At 46.0% G+C, this 19,746-nt stretch overlaps 1 protein-coding gene across 1 annotated transcript in view; it reads left to right on the forward strand.

Annotated features, from left to right (window-relative positions):
- Window positions 1–11,661, forward strand: part of TRAF3 (TNF receptor associated factor 3) — a 91,145-nt gene extending 79,484 nt beyond the window's left edge. Inside the window, exons 10-11 of the mRNA XM_089661347.1 lie at window positions 6,369–6,537; window positions 8,949–11,661. Of these exons, the coding sequence (XP_089517473.1) occupies window positions 6,369–6,537; window positions 8,949–9,520 (741 nt within the window). The 3' untranslated portion in view covers window positions 9,521–11,661. The remainder of the gene's footprint in view (window positions 1–6,368; window positions 6,538–8,948) is intronic.
- Window positions 11,662–19,746: the final 8,085 nt, after the last annotated feature.

Genomic DNA, 19,746 nt, shown 5'->3' on the forward strand with positions numbered 1-19,746 from the left:
ATCATGGGGCCCCTGTGTCCTTGTCCAAACTCAAAAAAGCCTATGAAAAAGGTACCAGGGGCATCTCATGGGGCCCCCTACTGACCCCGGGCCCTCGGGCAGTGCCTGAGTTTCCAAATGGTCAGTCCGCCCCTGGCTGCACCACATCATTATTTTTTTAATGAGATGCCTTAGTTCTACTTTAGGCAACACAGCCTGGTCACTTCTCCACCCCCAGGCTGTGATTGGATATTGAAGGAGCAGCAAAAAGCTGAATAGGTCATCCTCCCTACTCCCTCTTCTTGTGAATGCAGATCAACTGATTGGTCCATTTGCTGCTCTCCCTCACCCAGTCTAAATGCTGATGTACAGGTATATTTAAGCGTCTAAAATGAAGTCAAACTCTGCTTGCTGTTTTTTTTGTTTTTCTTTACAGCTCCATTTAAAATAAATCTAATTGAATTTTTAATATATAAATGCCTTCATTGGTATTTTTAATATCTGCCTGAAGTTCCGCTTTGAAGAGGACCTAGAATTATTCTCATTTTAAACCGTATCCATTTAGAGGGAGTTTTGATTGTTTTTTTTTTTTTTACAAAACATTTCTTGCATTTCATGTGCAAATTGTATTCTGGACCCACCGTGATTACATTTCCGTAGAGCTCCCAAAAAGAACATTTTTCTTCCATTTGTTGAAGGGACCACCTGAGATCTCCTTGATCTCTTTCGATTGGATTATAGCACCACCCTCAGGACACAAGACATAAAAGACAAGAGCAGCCTTGGGGCGGCCATGAGAGTGGCCAAACCCTCCCCCATCTGCTTGAGATAGGGGAGCGGGGGGCTGCCCTTTTTTGCCTGTTAGGTGTAAGCACCTAGGCTCCCTATTGGGAATCCTAGTTCCCTTCCTTTTTGCAGGGGAATGTTTTAATCCTTTTTTTTTTTTTTGCCCTTAATGCCTCTTAAAGTGTTACAAAACCCACAACAGTAAAATCAGTCTGTATATACAGGAAACCATGCTTGTTATACTCACTGTGGAACCTAAGGGGTTAATCTTCTGCATTGTGTAAAAAGGCTGTTTGCTCCTGTCTTCTCTGATCTTCCCCCTCTTCTAATATCTCCAATCCATCTGCTGATAGAAGAGAGACTTGAGGGCAAACTGCACATGCTCAGCTTGGTGTGTATTGCTAGAGGGTTTTTTTCTTTGGAGGATGCATGTGTTTAACACTTGGACAAACAGAGGGTCAGGGGTTATGCAGCCTCATAGGACAATCAGGGCAGAATGAAAACTAGTGTACTGCTGGACACTGATAGAAGTCACAAGACTGCTCTAACTGCTGATGAGAAAAGGTATTTAGCAGTTTATATTTACTAAAATAATTGCATTTCCATGTTCTGTGTACTGTGAGAGACCAGATATAGTGAATGCAGGGTCCTGGGAGACCAGATATAGTGAATGCAGGGTCCGAGGAGACCGGATATAGTGAATGCAGGGTCCTGGGAGACCAGATATAGTGAATGCAGGGTCCGGGGAGACCGGATATAGTGAATGCAGGGTCCGAGGAGACCAGATATAGTGAATGCAGGGTCCGAGGAGACCAGATATAGTGAATGCAGGGTCCGGGGAGAGCAGATATAGTGAATGCGGGGTCTGGGGAGACCGGATATAGTGAATGCAGGGTCCGGGGAGACCGGATATAGTGAGTGCAGGGTCCGGGGAGACCAGATATAGTGAATGCGGGGTCCGTGGAAACCAGATATAGTGAGTGCAGGGTCCGGGGAGAGCAGATATAGTGAATGCGGGGTCCGGGGAGACCGGATACAGTGAGTGCAGGTTCTGGGGAGAGCAGATATAGTGAATGTGGGGTCCGGGGAGACCAGATACAGTGAGTGCAGGTTCTGGGGAGAGCAGATATAGTGAGTGCAGGGTCCAGGGAGACCAGATATAGTGAATGCAGGGTCCGAGGAGACCAGATATAGTGAATGCAGGGTCCGGGGAGACCGGATATAGTGAGTGCAGGGTCCGGGGAGACTAGATATAGTGAATGCAGGGTCCGAGGAGACTAGATATAGTGAATGCAGGGTCCGAGGAGACCAGATATAGTGAATGCAGGGTCCGGGGAGAGCAGATATAGTGAGTGCAGGATGCAGGGAGACTAGATACAGTGAGTGCAGGATCCTGGGAGAGCGGATATAGTGAGTGCAGGATCCTGGGAGAGCAGATATAGTGAGTGCAGGATCCGGGGAGACCGGATATAGTGAATGCCGGGTCTGGGGAGACTAGATATAGTGAATGCCGGGTCCAGGGAGACCAGATATAGTGAATGCAGGGTCCGGGGAGAGCGGATATAGTGAATGCAGGGTCCGGGGAGAGCGGATATAGTGAATGCAGGGTGCGGGGAGACCAGATATAGTGAATGCAGGGTCCGGGGAGACCAGATATAGTAAATGCAGGGTTCGAGTAGAGCGGATATAGTGGTGCAGGGTCCGAGGAGACCAGATATAGTGAATGCAGGGTCCGGGGAGTCCAGATATAGTGAGTGCAGGATGCAGGGAGACTAAATACAGTGAGTGCAGGATCCTGGGAGAGCGGATATAGTGAATGCAGGATCCTGGGAGAGCAGATATAGTGAGTGCAGGATCCGGGGAGACCGGATATAGTGAATGCCGGGTCCGGGGAGACTAGATATAGTGAATGCAGGGTCCGGGGAGACCAGATATAGTGAATGCAGGATGCGGGGAGACTAGATACAGTGAGTGCAGGATCCTGGGAGAGCGAATATAGTGAATGCAGGATCCTGGGAGAGTAGATATAGTGAATGCAGGATCCTGGGAGAGCAGATATAGTGAGTGCAGGATCCTTGGAGAGCAGATATAGTGAGTGCAGGATGCGGGGAGACTAGATACAGTGAGTGCAGGATCCTGGGAGAGCGGATATAGTGAGTGCAGGATCCTGGGAGAGCAGATATAGTGAGTGCAGGATCCTGGGAGACCGGATATAGTGAATGCCGGGTCTGGGGAGACTAGATATAGTGAATGCCGGGTCCAGGGAGACCAGATATAGTGAATGCAGGGTCCGGGGAGAGCGGATATAGTGAATGCAGGGTCCGGGGAGAGCGGATATAGTGAATGCAGGGTGCGGGGAGACCAGATATAGTGAATGCAGGGTCCGGGGAGACCAGATATAGTAAATGCAGGGTTCGAGTAGAGCGGATATAGTGGTGCAGGGTCCGAGGAGACCAGATATAGTGAATGCAGGGTCCGGGGAGTCCAGATATAGTGAGTGCAGGATGCAGGGAGACTAAATACAGTGAGTGCAGGATCCTGGGAGAGCGGATATAGTGAATGCAGGATCCTGGGAGAGCAGATATAGTGAGTGCAGGATCCGGGGAGACCGGATATAGTGAATGCCGGGTCCGGGGAGACTAGATATAGTGAATGCAGGGTCCGGGGAGACCAGATATAGTGAATGCAGGATGCGGGGAGACTAGATACAGTGAGTGCAGGATCCTGGGAGAGCGAATATAGTGAATGCAGGATCCTGGGAGAGTAGATATAGTGAATGCAGGATCCTGGGAGAGCAGATATAGTGAGTGCAGGATCCTTGGAGAGCAGATATAGTGAGTGCAGGATGCGGGGAGACTAGATACAGTGAATGCAGGATCCTGGGAGAGCAGATATAATGAATGCAGGATCCTGGGAGAGCAGATATAGTGAATGCAGGATCCTGGGAGAGCAGATATAGTGAATGCAGGATCCTGGGAGAGCAGATATAGTGAATGCAGGATCCTGGGAGAGCAGATATAGTGAGTGCAGGATCCGGGGAGAGCGGATATAGTGAGTGCAGGGTCTGGGGAGACCGGATATAGTGAGTGCAGGGTCCGGGGAGACCGGATATAGTGAGTGCAGGATCCTGGGAGAGCGGATATAGGGAGTGCGGGGTCCGGGGAGACCGGATATAGTGAGTGCAGGATCCTGGGAGAGCGGATATAGGGAGTGCGGGGTCCGGGGAGACCAGATATAGTGAATGCAGGGTCCTGGGAGAGCGGATATAGTGAGTGCGGGGTCTAGGGAGACCGAATATAGTGAATGCAGGGTCCGGGGAGACCAGATATAGTGAATGCAGGATCCTGGGAGAGCGGATATAGTGAGTGCAGGGTCCGGGGAGAGCGGATATAGTGAATGCAGGGTCCGGGGAGAGCGGATATAGTGAATGCAGGGTCTGGGGAGACCAGATATAGTGAATCCAGGGTCCGGGGAGACCAGATATAGTGAATGCAGGGTCCGGGGAGACCGGATATAGTGAATGCAGGGTGCGGGGAGACCAGATATAGTGAATGCAGGGTCCGGGGAGAGCGGATATAGGGAGTGCGGGGTCCGGGGAGACCAGATATAGTGAGTGCAGGGTCCGGGGAGACCAGATATAGTGAATGCAGGGTCCTGGGAGAGCGGATATAGTGAGTGCGGGGTCTAGGGAGACCGAATATAGTGAATGCAGGGTCCGGGGAGACCAGATATAGTGAATGCAGGATCCTGGGAGAGCGGATATAGTGAATGCAGGATCCTGGGAGAGCGGATATAGTGAGTGCAGGGTCCGGGGAGAGCGGATATAGTGAATGCAGGGTCCGGGGAGAGCGGATATAGTTAATGCAGGGTCTGGGGAGACCAGATATAGTGAATCCAGGGTCCGGGGAGACCAGATATAGTGAATCCAGGGTCCGGGGAGACTAGATATAGTGAATGCAGGGTCCGGGGAGACTAGATATAGTGAATGCAGGGTCCAGGGAGACCAGATATAGTGAATGCAGGGTCCGGGGAGAGCGGATATAGTGAATGCAGGGTCCGGGGAGAGCGGATATAGTGAATGCAGGGTGCGGGGAGACCAGATATAGTGAATGCAGGGTCCGGGGAGACCAGATATAGTAAATGCAGGGTTCGAGTAGAGCGGATATAGTGGTGCAGGGTCCGAGGAGACCAGATATAGTGAATGCAGGGTCCGGGGAGTCCAGATATAGTGAGTGCAGGATGCAGGGAGACTAGATACAGTGAGTGCAGGATCCTGGGAGAGCGGATATAGTGAATGCAGGATCCTGGGAGAGCGGATATAGGGAGTGCGGGGTCCAGGGAGACCAGATATAGTGAATGCAGGGTCCTGGGAGAGCGGATATAGTGAGTGCGGGGTCTAGGGAGACCGAATATAGTGAATGCAGGGTCCGGGGAGACCAGATATAGTGAATGCAGGATCCTGGGAGAGCGGATATAGTGAGTGCAGGGTCCGGGGAGAGTGGATATAGTGAATGCAGGGTCCGGGGAGAGTGGATATAGTGAATGCAGGGTCCGGGGAGAGCGGATATAGTGAATCCAGGGTCCGGGGAGACCAGATATAGTGAATCCAGGGTCCGGGGAGACCAGATATAGTGAATGCAGGGTCCGGGGAGACCAGATATAGTGAATGCAGGGTCTGGGGAGAGCGGATATAGTGAATGCAGGGTCCGGGGAGAGCGGATATAGTGAATGCAGGGTCTGGGGAGAGCGGATATAGTGAGTGCAGGGTCCGGGGAGACCAGATATAGTGAGTGCAGGGTCCGGGGAGACCGTATATAGTGAGTGCAGGATCCTGGGAGAGCGGATATAGCGAGTGCGGGGTCCGGGGAGACCAGATATAGTGAATGCAGGGTCCTGGGAAAGCGGATATAGTGAATGCAGGATCCTGGGAGAGCGGATATAGTGAGTGCAGGGTCCGGGGAGACCAGATATAGTGAATGCAGGGTCCGGGGAGACCAGATATAGTGAATGCAGGGTCCGGGGGAGACCGGATATAGTGAATGCAGGGTCCGGGGAGACCAGATATAGTGAATGCAGGGTCCGGGGAGACCGTATATAGTGAATGCAGGGTCCGGGGAGACCAGATATAGTGAATGCAGGGTCCGGGGAGAGCGGATATAGTGAGTGCAGGGTCTGGGGAGACCGGCTATAGTGAATGCAAGGTCCGGAGTTTAGGAACACTTTAAGTCCCGGAGAGACTAATAACTGGAAAGGAAGTGGATTGGCATCACATGATCCGCTAACTATTGAGTCTGCCAAACCTGGGCTGTACTATCAGTAGGTTGTGTCTTGATGCCGATTTGAAATCTGCAACATGAAGCAATAGAGGCCAGGTCACAATATGAGAGATTCTGATGGCTTTGGATAACTCTGTGTGCAAACATCTGATAGGATAATGGTAACTGATGGAGATTTTGTGCTGGATTTCTAAGTAATGCCCAAGTACAATTTTTTCCTGTTTTAGGTTTAATTCAAGGCAGTTTGTTTCCATCAGATAACTGGACTTGCAGGAGAATTGCACCAAGATTGCTTCACGTTGTCCTGTTTATTTCTTTTCTTTGCAGAGAGTAATTGAAGGCCAAGCAGAAAAGTTAAAGGACTTGGATAAGGAAATCCATAGCTTGCGGCAGACTGGGGAAGATGCAGATAATATAAAGAGCTCTCTGGAGTCACTACAGACCCGTTTGACTCAGTTGGAGACAATAAGTAAGACTGCTGCTGCATGGAATCCTGGTAAGGACAACCGGAAGATCTTAGCCTGACCCCCGGGATAGAAAATCTAAAGCCCCACCGAGGTTTTACCTCCCTTGTTTGGGTCCCTCTCGATTTGTCCCAGTGCTCACAGTTGAAATTATGAACGGGAACAGACCAGGAAATCCCTAAAGTGAAGACACTCATTCCGGTGACAGCTAAAATGGGGTGTCCCTTGCATTGGAGAGAACTTCTCTCCCTTCCTGTTGTGTCTCCAAACTATGGCCCTCCAGCTGTTGAAGTACTACAAGTCCCATCATGCCTCTGCCTCTGGGAGTCTTGCCTGGGGCTGTCAGTCTTGCAAGGCCTCTTGGGAGTTGCAGCTTCTGAACACCTGGAGGTCCATAGTTTGGAGACCCCTAGTCTAGGGGATAGGATGTAAAGGGAAATCTCCTCTATGGGAAAAAGTTAGCAGTAAAACCCCAACAGGGCTTACTTAGCCCACGGCTTAAAAATAAAAAGTTTTGGCTTTAGATACACCTTGTCTTGGCTTTAAATAATCATCAACATTCACAGTGCTGCTCTGCCAAAAGATAGACTGACTGAGATAAACCAAGGCCAGTTTTGTGTTTTGCGGACTAATCATGTGCTAGTATTCTTGGTTATGGTTAAAAGCACATTTGTCATCTAAAAATGTCTTATCTATCCCACCGCAGTGACTCAGATCTTCACCACCGTGCTGGAGGATTTTCAGCCTCTGACACTTCCTGGTGTGTCGGATCCCTCTGTTGCTCACTGTATGCTATGTTTCTATCCACGAACAGCTGTAGTGACATGGAACCACAATATGCAGCGGGAGGGACACAGACAATCTGACACACAAGGAAGTGCTGAATATTCTTTGTTCATGTATCTTTAATACTGAACTCCATAAAGACAAACTACCCTTGCAGCAGGGCCGCAATGTTCTTTAAAGGGTGCCGTGATGAAGAGATGACGCAAAGATGATAAGACTTGTAATGCCCGAATGGTAATAGCCTTGGTAGGTTCAGGTAAATGGATGACGAACCCACATTTAGTATGGCTGCTACAACTCTGGGTAATTAGACCTCGGGCATCCTGAAGAGTGTATAGGTAGCAGGAAAGAAAGAGAGAGTGCCACCTTCTAAGTGTAGTTTTTTTAGTAAACCCCCAAAAAACAAATTGATAATTATGCACTCACTGTGTAAACCCATAATGCACAGTGAGCGCATAATTTATCCATTTTTTTTTAATGGGTTTACTAATAAAATACACTTCATAGGTGGAGCCCTCTTTCTTTCTTGTTCATTAACGGTGCACTCAGACTGGCACTTGAACCATTCTTGGGCATAGTTTATCCCTTGGGCTGGTTCTTTTGTGTAGTCTGTGTTCCAAACAGTACTCAGGATGGCTTAAGTCCACCAAGCCCAGAACCACTTGGAAGAGATTGTCTGGGGCATGGTTCAATTGTGGTCCAGTACAATGTGCTTCAGTTTGAGGGCAAACCATGCCAGAGAACTCTGCATACAGGGCAGTGCAGTGAAGCATGGATGAAGGGTCTGGTTAGCAGAGAAGTGTGCCCAGGGACAGTTCCTTACAGTGAAGTGTGAGTGCAGACCAGTGGGGGAAGAACGAGAATCAAACTCAGGCATGGTTAGTTTAACTGGCCCCAATGTGAGTGCACCCTTGGGCTAGGGGTGCAAGGATAAGGTGCATTACTTACCCTGTCCCTTGCTCCAGAGTGTGTACTCTTCAACCCAAAACCCTGTGGCCTGTCCCTCTGTACCATCAGACTATTAACCTTGCAGTGTATATGAGGAGATGCACCCATAGCACCACATTGATGGAAGGAGCCTGCCAGAGCCAGGGGTACGGGAAGTGTTACACCTTATCCCTGCACCTCTAGACTAAGCAAGCATTTTATCCCTTGCAGTGCATAAGGTGCGGTCATCCAGTTCGCAGGGCAAAGATGCCAAAGTGCTCCCCCCTTCCTTCATGATGTGCAAACTTAGGGGATCCTTTGCACAACTGTCACTTGTCAAAATCACTGTGCAGCTCTTGATCTGTCAGTCAGGTTTTTCATTCATCTGGAAGTGCAGTTTTTCCAACCACAAGAGACAGGAAGGAGGAGAACACAGCCCGCACCACATCCTGGCTCTCTCCTCACCACTCCCAGCACTGGGCTGACAGGAGTAGTGATGCTGCTGTTGCTACTCCTGTCAGCCTTGTAACAGAAGAAAGGCGCCCCCATCCCTACAATAAACCATTGCACCCAGGGCAGCTGTCCCTCCCACCCACCCCTTGTCCCTCCCACCCACCCCTTGTCCCGGCCCTGGTGAAAAGGATAGATTTTGTCTAATTCCTAGAGTTCAGCTTTAATATCTCTACAATAGATATTCACATTTTTATACTGTTCTTCCTTGTTCTTTTAGGTGTCCTGGAGACCCAGATTAACAGACATGACCAGATGTTGAGCGTTCATGACATCCGCCTGGCCGACATGGACCTCCGGTTCCAAGTCCTGGAGACCGCGAGCTACAATGGCATCTTGATCTGGAAAATTCGCGATTACAAGAGGCGGAAGCAAGAGGCCGTTATGGGAAAGACATTGTCTCTGTACAGTCAGCCATTCTACACCGGCTACTTTGGTTACAAGATGTGCGCCAGGGTCTACCTGAATGGAGACGGCATGGGGAAGAATACCCATTTATCACTGTTCTTTGTCATCATGAGGGGAGAGTACGATTCTCTGCTTCCTTGGCCGTTCAAACAGAAAGTAAGCCTCATGTTAATGGACCAGGGACCGTCACGCCGCCATCTTGGCGATGCCTTCAAGCCTGACCCCAACAGCAGCAGCTTCAAAAAACCCACAGGGGAAATGAACATTGCCTCCGGGTGCCCCGTGTTTGTTGCTCAGACGGTGCTGGAAAATGGGACGTACATAAAAGACGATACTATTTTTATTAAAGTCATAGTCGATACATCAGACTTGCCGGACCCTTGATAGAAGGCAGCACCAAGTGCTGTTTTTAGAAGGAAAGAGCAGCTTGGGGTTTTTTTACAATCTGTCTCGAAAATAAACAAGAGGTCCCCAGACTTGGAAGTGGACCCCTTGGCGCTGGAACCGCAACCAGATGGAACCAAGGACCCCGGGGGAGGGGTCCGACGCACAAGACCGCGACATTCTGTGCAAAGATTGACCTCTTTATTGTTACACGGAGAATGTTGGAATTGTTAATGATTGAAGAGTAGTTTCACCCTTGTGCTAACTGAGGTTTAAGTTGTGAGGTTTTATTTATTTATTTTTTAAATTGTTTTGGTCCGAGGTTGGGTAAGGAAGGGGGTTGGTGGGGAGGGGGATTTCGGCGGGGACAATAAATGAGCATAGTTTGTGACACATTTTGCTCAGGGGGTACCCGACCGAAAAGGGATATATATATATTTTTTAATCTGTCCAATAGTATCAAAGCTATATTCGTGATTTTTTTTGTTTTTCAGAACAAGTGGTAGCCACTGCGTTTTGCATATGATCTCTAGATAACATCCCAATTTCCCCCCATCAGGAAGTATGAAAGGATAGCTAAACCCAAGAACAAAAATGTGATATGTTGCAGCCAGACCTTAGACATAGTGGCTGTATTCGTTTTCCTTTTTTCAGGCTAAGGACATTTTCAGCAAGCACATAAAATACCTGTTGATCTTGCCAGAAATGCTGTGTACTTGTCACTTCTTGCGAGATGAACCCGAAGCATAAAACAATGTTGTCTTCCTTTTGTAAACTGCTAATCTCCCCATTCCCCATGTAATGGAGATGAACAAAGGCAGACATGTTTGTAGTCCAGTGTGGGTGACAACCATGGCCTCCCCCATAGATACACTAGAGGAGTGAGCTTTGTCACGCTAGGACAGTGCATGTGGTTTTCGCAGAATTAGCAGGTGCAAATAAAGGGAAAGGACCAGTAAGTTGTAATAAATTAATTTTTTTTGTTTTTGGGTTTAGATACGTTTTGACCCTTTGCCAGGCTTGAGCTTCGTGAATGATTTGACTTGTAAGGGTAAAGCAGTGGATCGTTATTGGACTACATGGTTGCACAAATGGCACCTAATCACAGTCTTTGGGCAATAAGGGAAGGGGTTCCCTTGCTTTCTGCTGCCATGTGGCTTGACTGATAAACGCCCCATTGTTCAACCTTTAAGGACTAAAAATTGTCCTAAACCAGCACCATGGTGTGCTAATATGTCAAAGTGTCGCTGGTGTTGAAACCATAAAGTCCCAAGAAATGTTTATTGCAACTCTGTCTATAAATACATGTAAAAGTTCCACAGGTGTATTAGAAAAGAGCGCATTTGATGTAATGTTCTGATCCTGAGGGTAGACGGTTAGCTCCTAATGTTGACTAGCTGTCAATTATCCTAATGAAGGACACTCCACCACATTCTCCTTATGGGAAAATTGGGTCTCAACGTCAAATCGCTCAAGTTCTGATTGGACACAGGAACTTTTACACATTTGAAGGTTCTAAAAACTCATTTGGCCTTAGGGGGAGGGGTCATCTCCATATTTAGTCCCAAGTTTCATTGTCGCCAGTATCCATTTATTGCAAAAACCCATATAGTTCCATGAATACCAATTTTCCCTTTTCATTTAACATGTCTTTTTTTTTTTTTTTTTTCTTCATTTTCTGCTGGTGATTATGAGAAAAACAAGAAGCAGATTGGTTGCAGCTACTACAGCAATTCATCTGTCACAATTAGAGATGAGCCAATTGATTCAACAATCTGGGGATTTTGGCTGTTCCCCTTACATGGTGGAATATTTGAATATTTGCATGCAGGTTTGTGCGATCTGCAGAGAATTGCTCCATTTGATAATGCAGACGATTGCTGATCATGATCATTCTAAAAGCCGGTGGAGCCAGTCGCCTGATTCCTGAATAGGTTGGCTCATCTCTGGTCGTAATATTTCACTTTTGAAATGTAAAAGCAGCTCCATGATGTCGTACGTTTATGACACAATTACCAGTTATTACATTTTAAGATCATTCTTCGATGCTGTGCATCATTGCCTTTTGCCATATCACCCTAAACTAGGGCATCTGTCTGTTGAACTGTCAGGTTCTCAATAAATACAAATGAAGTTTCTCACTCTGCATCCAAGTCATTCAGCTTCCATGTGTGATATTGCATTTCATCTGTTCATCTTTTAAGAAAGGTCATCCGTTTGTTATGTTGTAACTATCTGTTTGGTTATCTTGTGCTTCTAATTGTCCTTTGGTGGTCCCAAGTGCTGGCATTTTGCAGAAGGTGCTATAAACTTCTGGAGAACATTCTGTAGACACAGATCCAGGGCCTTGCTAAATGGTTTATTAGAGAAATGGACACTAGAAGAGTAAGCACCTGTGAGCTGGAGTTCACGGTTATAGAAGTTCTTGATAAATGGGTGAATACAGCCACAAAACCATAGTAGCAGGGGTCTAATTAATCTAAGGAGGATCTAAAATACAAGGTCCACTTAGTTGGAAGCCCCAACCCCCTAATTACTCTTCAAGTTCTTCCCGTTTCCTGTAGCTAATCCCATGGAGCCTAATAGTCCTTTGGTTGTCTCAAATGCTGCCATTTTGCATGTTACCATTGAGGAGCTATAACCCTCTAAGAATTTTCTGTAGACACTACTGCAGGACCTCTCTAAATGGTTTACTGGAGAAGTGGACTTTGGAGGAGTAAGCACATACGAGCTAGAGTTCAGGATGGTAGAAGTGCTTGATAATTGGGTGAATTCAGCCATGAAACCATAGTAGCACGAGTCTAATTAATTTAGGAAAGACCTAAAATACAAGGTCCACTTAGTTGGCAGCCCCCCCACCCCAAGGTTACTCCTCTGTCTGTTTCCTGTAGCTGATGTCATGGGACGTCAACGAGGGATCCTGGGAAAGCTAAAGATACTCTGGCACTATGCAGGAACACATTCTCAAAAGAATTTGGAATACTCCGCTTTCCCAGGATTCCATGAGAAGACCTAAAAAAGTCACCTTACCTTGGCAAGCCTACTGGAAGGTAAGGTGAGCATTATTACATTTTTTTAAAAATGGTTTTTGCATTTTTGTTGTAAGGATGGGGGTTGCCACATAGCAGGACCAGGGGCGGACTGACCATTCGAGCACTCGGGCACTGCCCGAGGGTCCGGGGTCAGTAGCGGGCCCCATGAAATGCCCCTGGTACCTTTTTTATAGGCTTTTTTGAGTGTGGGCAAGGACACAGGGGCCCCATGATCCCCTATTGCCCGGGGGCCCCATGAGTTGTCAGTCCGCCCCTGAGCAGGACTTTTGTATTTGAATGAGGCAACATCTGAATTTTGCAGCAAACCTTCACAAGGCCTGCAGAGGTCAAGTATGGGTTTTAAAAAAAAAACTTGGAGGGGGTTCTAGCTCCACTGGTGCCACATCCCATTTCAAGAGATTAATGAAAAGCCAAAAACCAGCGGGCTTTTAGGGCATCGGCACTCATAAACACATACATAAATAATTTTTTTATATATGTGTTTATGGGTTCCTTAAAAGGCCACTGGATCCTTAATTTTTGTTCTTTTTAATAACCTCATGGTTCATGGGTTTAGGAAAATGAAACAGGAGCCGGGAAGAGCCTGAGTGTTTTGCAGGGTACCTATGTATATGCTGGTCTACAACAAAAATGGTGATCAGGCAGGATTTTTAATGCAGAAGAGACCTACTATGGGGGTTATTTACTAAAACTGAAGAGTAAAAAAAAAAACAAAAACTGGTGCAGCTCTGCATAGAAACCAATCAGCTTCCAGGATTTATTGCCAAAGCTTAATTGAACGAGCTGAAGTTAGAAGCTGATTGGCTGCCATGCACAGCTACATCAGACTGTGGGTACACCAGTTTTAGTAAATCTCCTTCTATGTCTCTTCTATGTTTCTTACCTGCCTGTGTGCACTGTACATTAAGCTGTGTACTTAAAGTGGAACTTCCCTCTCTCAATCAATATTGACCATTTTTAATCCTTATGCTGCTAGCCTTAGTAAATAGATAGGAAAGTATATCATATTTGCGTGTTTTAAACTTCTTTTTTTTTTGTGCATTTCTTCAGTTACTTCCTGGTTTTCTACTTAGGCAAATGATGTCATACATCCCAGGGGTCTTCAGGAGGGAGGGATCTCAGCTCAGCCAGTGCCTGAGCTAAGGGCTTGTGGATTCCAGGAAATAAATGCTACATGAATCCTCTTCCCTTACTCAAGATGGCCACTGCCAGAAATGCCAGGGGGTGTTTTTCAAAATGATTTCTCAGCAGAATAAAGCATGGAGACATGGATGGATGGGGGAGTTTGCTTTGCATATTTAACAATGAATGACATAGCATTTTTGGTTTGTGGTGCTCAGATGCAGTGCAGTTCCACCTTAAACTCAGTTTAAAATTTCGACAGTTATGAGATAAATGAACTCCCGCGCAGGGGCGGACTGACCATTTGGAAACTCGGGCACTGCCCGAGGGCCTGGGGTCAGTAGGGGGCCCCATGAGATGCCCCTGGTACCTTTTTCATAGGCTTTTGTGAGTTTGGGCAAGGTCAAAGGGGCCCCATGATCCCCTATTGCCTGGGGGCCCCATGAGTTGTCAGTCCGCCCCTGTCTATGGCTAATTGTACCAAGTTGCTGCCCCACCTGTGGCATCTGGGGTGCGAGCAAATGGGAACAACCTCATCTTGGCCGGGCCATTGAAAACAGGTTAAGATTGGTACCTGGAAGAAGATTGCTCAAATATTTCAGTGGCATACAGGCAGCTCCAGGACTTTACAGACCTGGAGTGAAGGTGAGTATAGTTCTGCTATGTCCGAGCAAAATAAAACGTGTACAGTACATCTCTGCAATACATGCCTGGCTGAGCTGTACCCTGCTGGGCTACAGACCACACTCTTCCACTCATCTCTGTCATATAATGGGGGAGGTGTTTTGTAGTCCCACAGGAGAGAGCTCAGACCGGTACTGATAACACCACTTGGGATCTCAGGGAAGCACGGGCAGTGTTAGCTCACTACTGGAAGTTAGGAGCTTACTGGTTTTTTTTGGCAGATCAACAGGTATTTTGCTGTACTTGGCAATGTTTTTCTAGAGACTAGACATGGAAAATGTACATGTAGTACAGTGATGTACTGAATATGTTTGAATTTTGATCAGATGTACACTTTAAGCATCCGATTACTGTTAACGAATGTTGGAGGACCACCAAGAATTTAGGCCTCATGCACACCGGGCTTTAAAAAAAAAAAGCTACTTATACAGGCGTTTGACGTTGATAGCCTATGTGCCTATGCACATTTGGGCGTTTTTACAGGCATACTTGTAGAGGAGCATTTACAGGCTGAAAAAAAAAAAAAGTGTGTATTTGAGAGGCAGAAAAAAAACACTTGACACGCATAAACGCACCTGAATGCAGCGGTTTTACGTTTACATTTTTTCTAGTGTTTTGGGCAAAAATGCTTCTAAACACAAACGAACGTAAACGTGTGCAACACGCGTTTTTTATGCTGCTTTCTCTTCTACTGCCTAGTGTGCATGGATCTTAAAAGGGATCTCGGGGAGGGGAGAACATTGTCCATTGAATTATTTGTAAATCAGGAGCAGGTCATAATGAAGTCGGGTGTACTAGGGAAAGGTATGGGAAAAAAAAAAAAAAAAAACTCAACTTTGCAATATTATATTTTGTTTACAGCATATTCCAAAAAAAGTGTTTTACATATATTTTGCATTGTCTCATTTTTTTTGTATGTATATACATGTTTTTTTAGGTTTAAAGCTGCATGTTTAGCTCTTGCCTATACCTGGCAGTGAATGATCGGGAGTACGGTGCTGTACGCCGGTGCCTCAAAGATTATCTCTAGCAGGAAAGAGGAAATCCATTTCAAAGACCTGGCTACAAAACACAAAATTGTGGGCAGTTCTCCTCCAGGAGGAACATTTGGTTTTTTTTTTTTTAAATGTTTTATTATATATCAGTTTGTAAGTTACTATGTCTGATATAGATTAATTGACAAAAACTATTATTTTACGCAAGCAGCACAATTTGCAGATTTGTAGAGTTTCCCATTAGAGGTGTTAGCGGTGAAAAATATTTATTATTGGCACCGAAAATTTCCTCAATGTTTTACATACTGTGAATTCATAGAAGCCCCTGCCCCCAAGGAGCAGCCCCCGCCCCCAAAGAGCAGTCCCTGCCCCCAAGGAGCAGCCCCTGTCCCCTATCTCACATACACACACACATACATACTAGAGCCAATTTATACACAAGCTAGTTATTAATTATTTCAGGTATTTATATAGAGCTGTCAATTTTACGCAGCGCTTTTACATATATATTGTACATTCACATCAGTCCCTAACCCTCAAGGGGTGTACAATCTAAGGTCCCTAACTCACATTCATACATACACATACTAGGGACAATTTAGACAGGAACCAATTCACCTACCAGCATGTCTTTGCAGTGTGGCAGGAAACCGGGGTACCCGGAGGAAACCCACGCAGGCACAGGGAGAACATGCAAACTTCAGGCAGGTGGTGCCGTGGTGGGGATTCGAACCAACGACCCGAGTACTGCCAGGCGGAAGTGCTAACCATTTAGCCACTGTGCTGCCCCAGTTAACCTACCAGCATGACTTTGGAGAGTTAGGAGGAAACCAGAGTACCCAGAGAAACTATGCAAGAACAGGCAACCTCCATGCAGATAGTGACCCCAGTGTTGCAAGGCAGAAGTGCTAACCACTAAGCCACTGTGCTGCTACTGAAATAAAAAACTATGTTTTGCATTGTTTTCACACAGATATGTCTGACTGCTAGACTTTTAATTGATACAGATATTGGGCCCAGCCACATTTTTCTTTCTTTTTTTTTGGATGGAGTGTGGAAGAGTTGGAACCTTGGGCAGACATTTTATTGCTGTCTTTGTTCTCCTTTGGCGAGATTCTGGATGCTTCCTGTCTATTTCATGTAATTCGGTCTGAACAGGAAGTGAGGAGAAATGAAGCTGTATGAAGCAGTAAAATCATCATCTGGTAGAGTAAAGAATCTCTGAAACAAGGTGTGTTGGGGGGGCACTGGACCTTGGTCTGTGTAGGTGTTCTAACTGGAGTTTGATGCAATGGTTTAGTTGATGGCAATTAATTGGAATCTGATGGGCCTAGAATAGAGTCCAGAGGGTTGAAGTGACATGATAAAAAGAAGATGGTGCCAGCCTGTGGTTGAAAGTCCAGCTAGATTTAGATTTGCCAGAGTAATAAATGGCCAACACATTCTGGATTTAAGGTTCCTCCTCATCAGGCCTTGTGAGAGTTGACACTGGCAAGTGGTATTTGGGGGTTCGACTAGTAAGCTCATAATTCTTGGGCTTGCTCAAATGGCCAGTGTAGAAGTTAGAAGATCTTTTCAAAACAGCCTGATACTCTTCTTTTTATCAAGGGTTTTATTGCTGTCTATGTCGCTTTGATGGAGATTTTCCTCCATTTCCTGTTCAAGTGTCCGAAAAAGAAGAGCGAAAACAATTTCCACTGAAGCCCTGATGACCTTTTAAGTTCTACAAATCTCTGCTGGGACAAAGACAGCATTAAAACCTGGATGTAGTAAGGTAGTTGGAACCTCAGTCAAACTGTTTATTGTTGTTTGTGTCCTCATTTGGTTAGATTCTTCTTGATTCCTGCTTATTTCATAGAATTCAGTGTGAACAGGAAGTGAGAGATTTCCCCTAAATGGACACATGAAGAAATAAAATGCATCTTCTAGAAGAGTAAAGAAGGATAAGAAGCTCTAAAACAAGGTGTGTTGGTGGGCCGCTAAACCTTGATCTGTGTAGGTATTCCAACTGAAGTTTGACGGTATGGTTTAGGCCATGGAAACTAATGGGCCTAGAATATTGTCCGCAAGGTAGAATCAATATAAAAATAAGATGGTGCCAGCCTGTCGTCCAGCTAGATTTAGATTTTTCGCAACAATATAGAAAGAGCCAACACATTTCTGGATTTCATATTTCTCTTCAGCAGGGCTTGTGAGAGTTGACAGTGGAAAGTGGTACTTGGGGGTTCGATTAGTAAACTCGTAATTCTAGGGCTTGCTGAAGTGGCCAGCGTAGAAGTTAACAGAACGTTCCTGATGTTTTTATCGGGGTTTATTGCGGTCTGTGTCTCTTTGTTGGAGATTGTAACGGAACCGGACCCAGACCACACTTGGATATTTCCGTTAGACTGCAGCTTCCCTGTCCGAACACAAATCCCCTGGATACCACCTGCTGATCATGCAGGAAATAGACAGCACCCGACTCTTCTTAAGACAGGAAGTCAACTCCTTTATTTTTACACAAACACAAGATATATACACAGGGCGGGGAAACACAACCAGGAACAGGAAACACATCATCAGCCCACCCCATCAGTGGGAAGGGCTACAGGAAACACCCCCCACTGAACCAAGACACAGAACAATGGGATGCAGCACATGGCAGAGGACAATGGACAACCACATGGCAGGGAACAAAGGACAACACACCAATACACAATATACATTCCCATTCACACCCTGTACCCCTTAACAGGCACAGGGTGGTTTAAACATAAGAATTTGGGAAGATGATAAAGGGGTCCCCCTACCCCCAAAAGTCACTCCTGTCACAGAGATTTTCCCCCATTTCCTTTTCACGTGTCGGAAAAGGAACTTTGCAAATCTCAACCGGATAAAGACAGCAGTAAAAACCTCAATATCAGCAACCTGTACTGCACAGCCTCCTCTGCTACCAATGTTGGAAGGGGTGGTCATCTAATAGTAGTACTCCAGTAAACCTTAGTGAATGAATTCTGAAACTAGTCATTTTGGACATTAAAGAATATTAGAAAATGTCATTACTGGAATTGGACTGATGAATAAAAACATAACAAAAGACAGGTCCTATTTCCACAGAGGGTACTGCCTTGTCCCTGCAAAAAGAAGCTGTTTTGTAGCCTCGTCAAATTTATGCCTTTAATTTTAAAAGCATCTTGTGCCTTCGCTGAAACACAAGGGGTAAACCTTAACTAGCAATCTATATCATGGTCACAGCGGTCATTACCCATGAGATGAAGCATTTAAACGAAAGGAGTGCCTTCAAGAGGCCCGGCCCCAAAAGAGCCGTTTTCAGGATGAAGAAGTTTGTACGCTGTCTGGTATTAACATGCCACATTGTCACAAGTGATGAGAAGCATGCTCATTTCGGATAATGCTTTCGAATTGGCATGATGTGTTACTGCACTGGCCTGAAATACTGATAAATACACCCCTTAGTGGTCAACGCTTAGCTCTGATGGTGCTGAATTTTAAATCTGCCTAACGGTGATCATGCCAATCCTTGAATACTTCATGTACAAACTATATTTCAGTTTTAGAGTAGTCACCAAATGGCTAAATCACTTTCCTTCTTTATCACATATTTCCAGTGGCAGTATTTCACCACCATGGCTTGTACACTATATGGCCAAAAGTATGAAACCCTTCAAATGATTCAGATCAGGTGTTTCCATTAAGGGAACTGGTAATGCTACAGCATACAAAGACATTTAAGACAACTGTGGACTTCCAACCTTGGACAAGATCCTTTTCTGTTCGAGCATGACTGTGCCCTTGTATACAAAGCCAGCTCCATAAAGACATGGTTTGATGGGTTTGGTGTGGAGAAACTCGAATGGCCTGTACAGAGCCCTGACCAAACCTACTTCTACCTTTGGGATGAATTGGAACAGATGGTGAGCCAGGTCTTCTCATCCAACATCAGAACCTGACCTCTCCAATGTTTTTTGTTTGGCTGAATGGACACAAATTCCCACAGGCACACTCCAAATTCTTGTGGAAAGTCTTCCCAGAAGAGTGAAGGGGGTCATAGCTGCAAAAGTGGGTGAACCTGGTATGGTTTTGGAATGGGATGCCCAACAAGAGTTTGATGGGCTTTGATGAACCTTTGGCCAAATAGTGTATCTTCATCTGCTCCCTCATGTCTGCAACTGTCATCCTCCATCAACCAGGCAAAACTCTTAATTTTGATAAAGGTATCTCATGGAGAAAAATAGGAAGGCACCGTGTGATCCAACTTGCCTGGAACCACTTGAAACAGGAATGTCCATTCTGCATGGGGCTGGCATTTAAAATATGAGGACCATGTGCTTTTCAGTCTGATTGTTCAATATATAGTTATTTTTATATTTAG

The sequence above is a fragment of the Staurois parvus genome, unplaced genomic scaffold (assembly GCF_062004578.1).
Source record: "Staurois parvus isolate SC_StPar_1 unplaced genomic scaffold, SC_StPar_1.0 ptg001329l, whole genome shotgun sequence".
NCBI lineage: Eukaryota > Metazoa > Chordata > Amphibia > Anura > Ranidae > Staurois > Staurois parvus.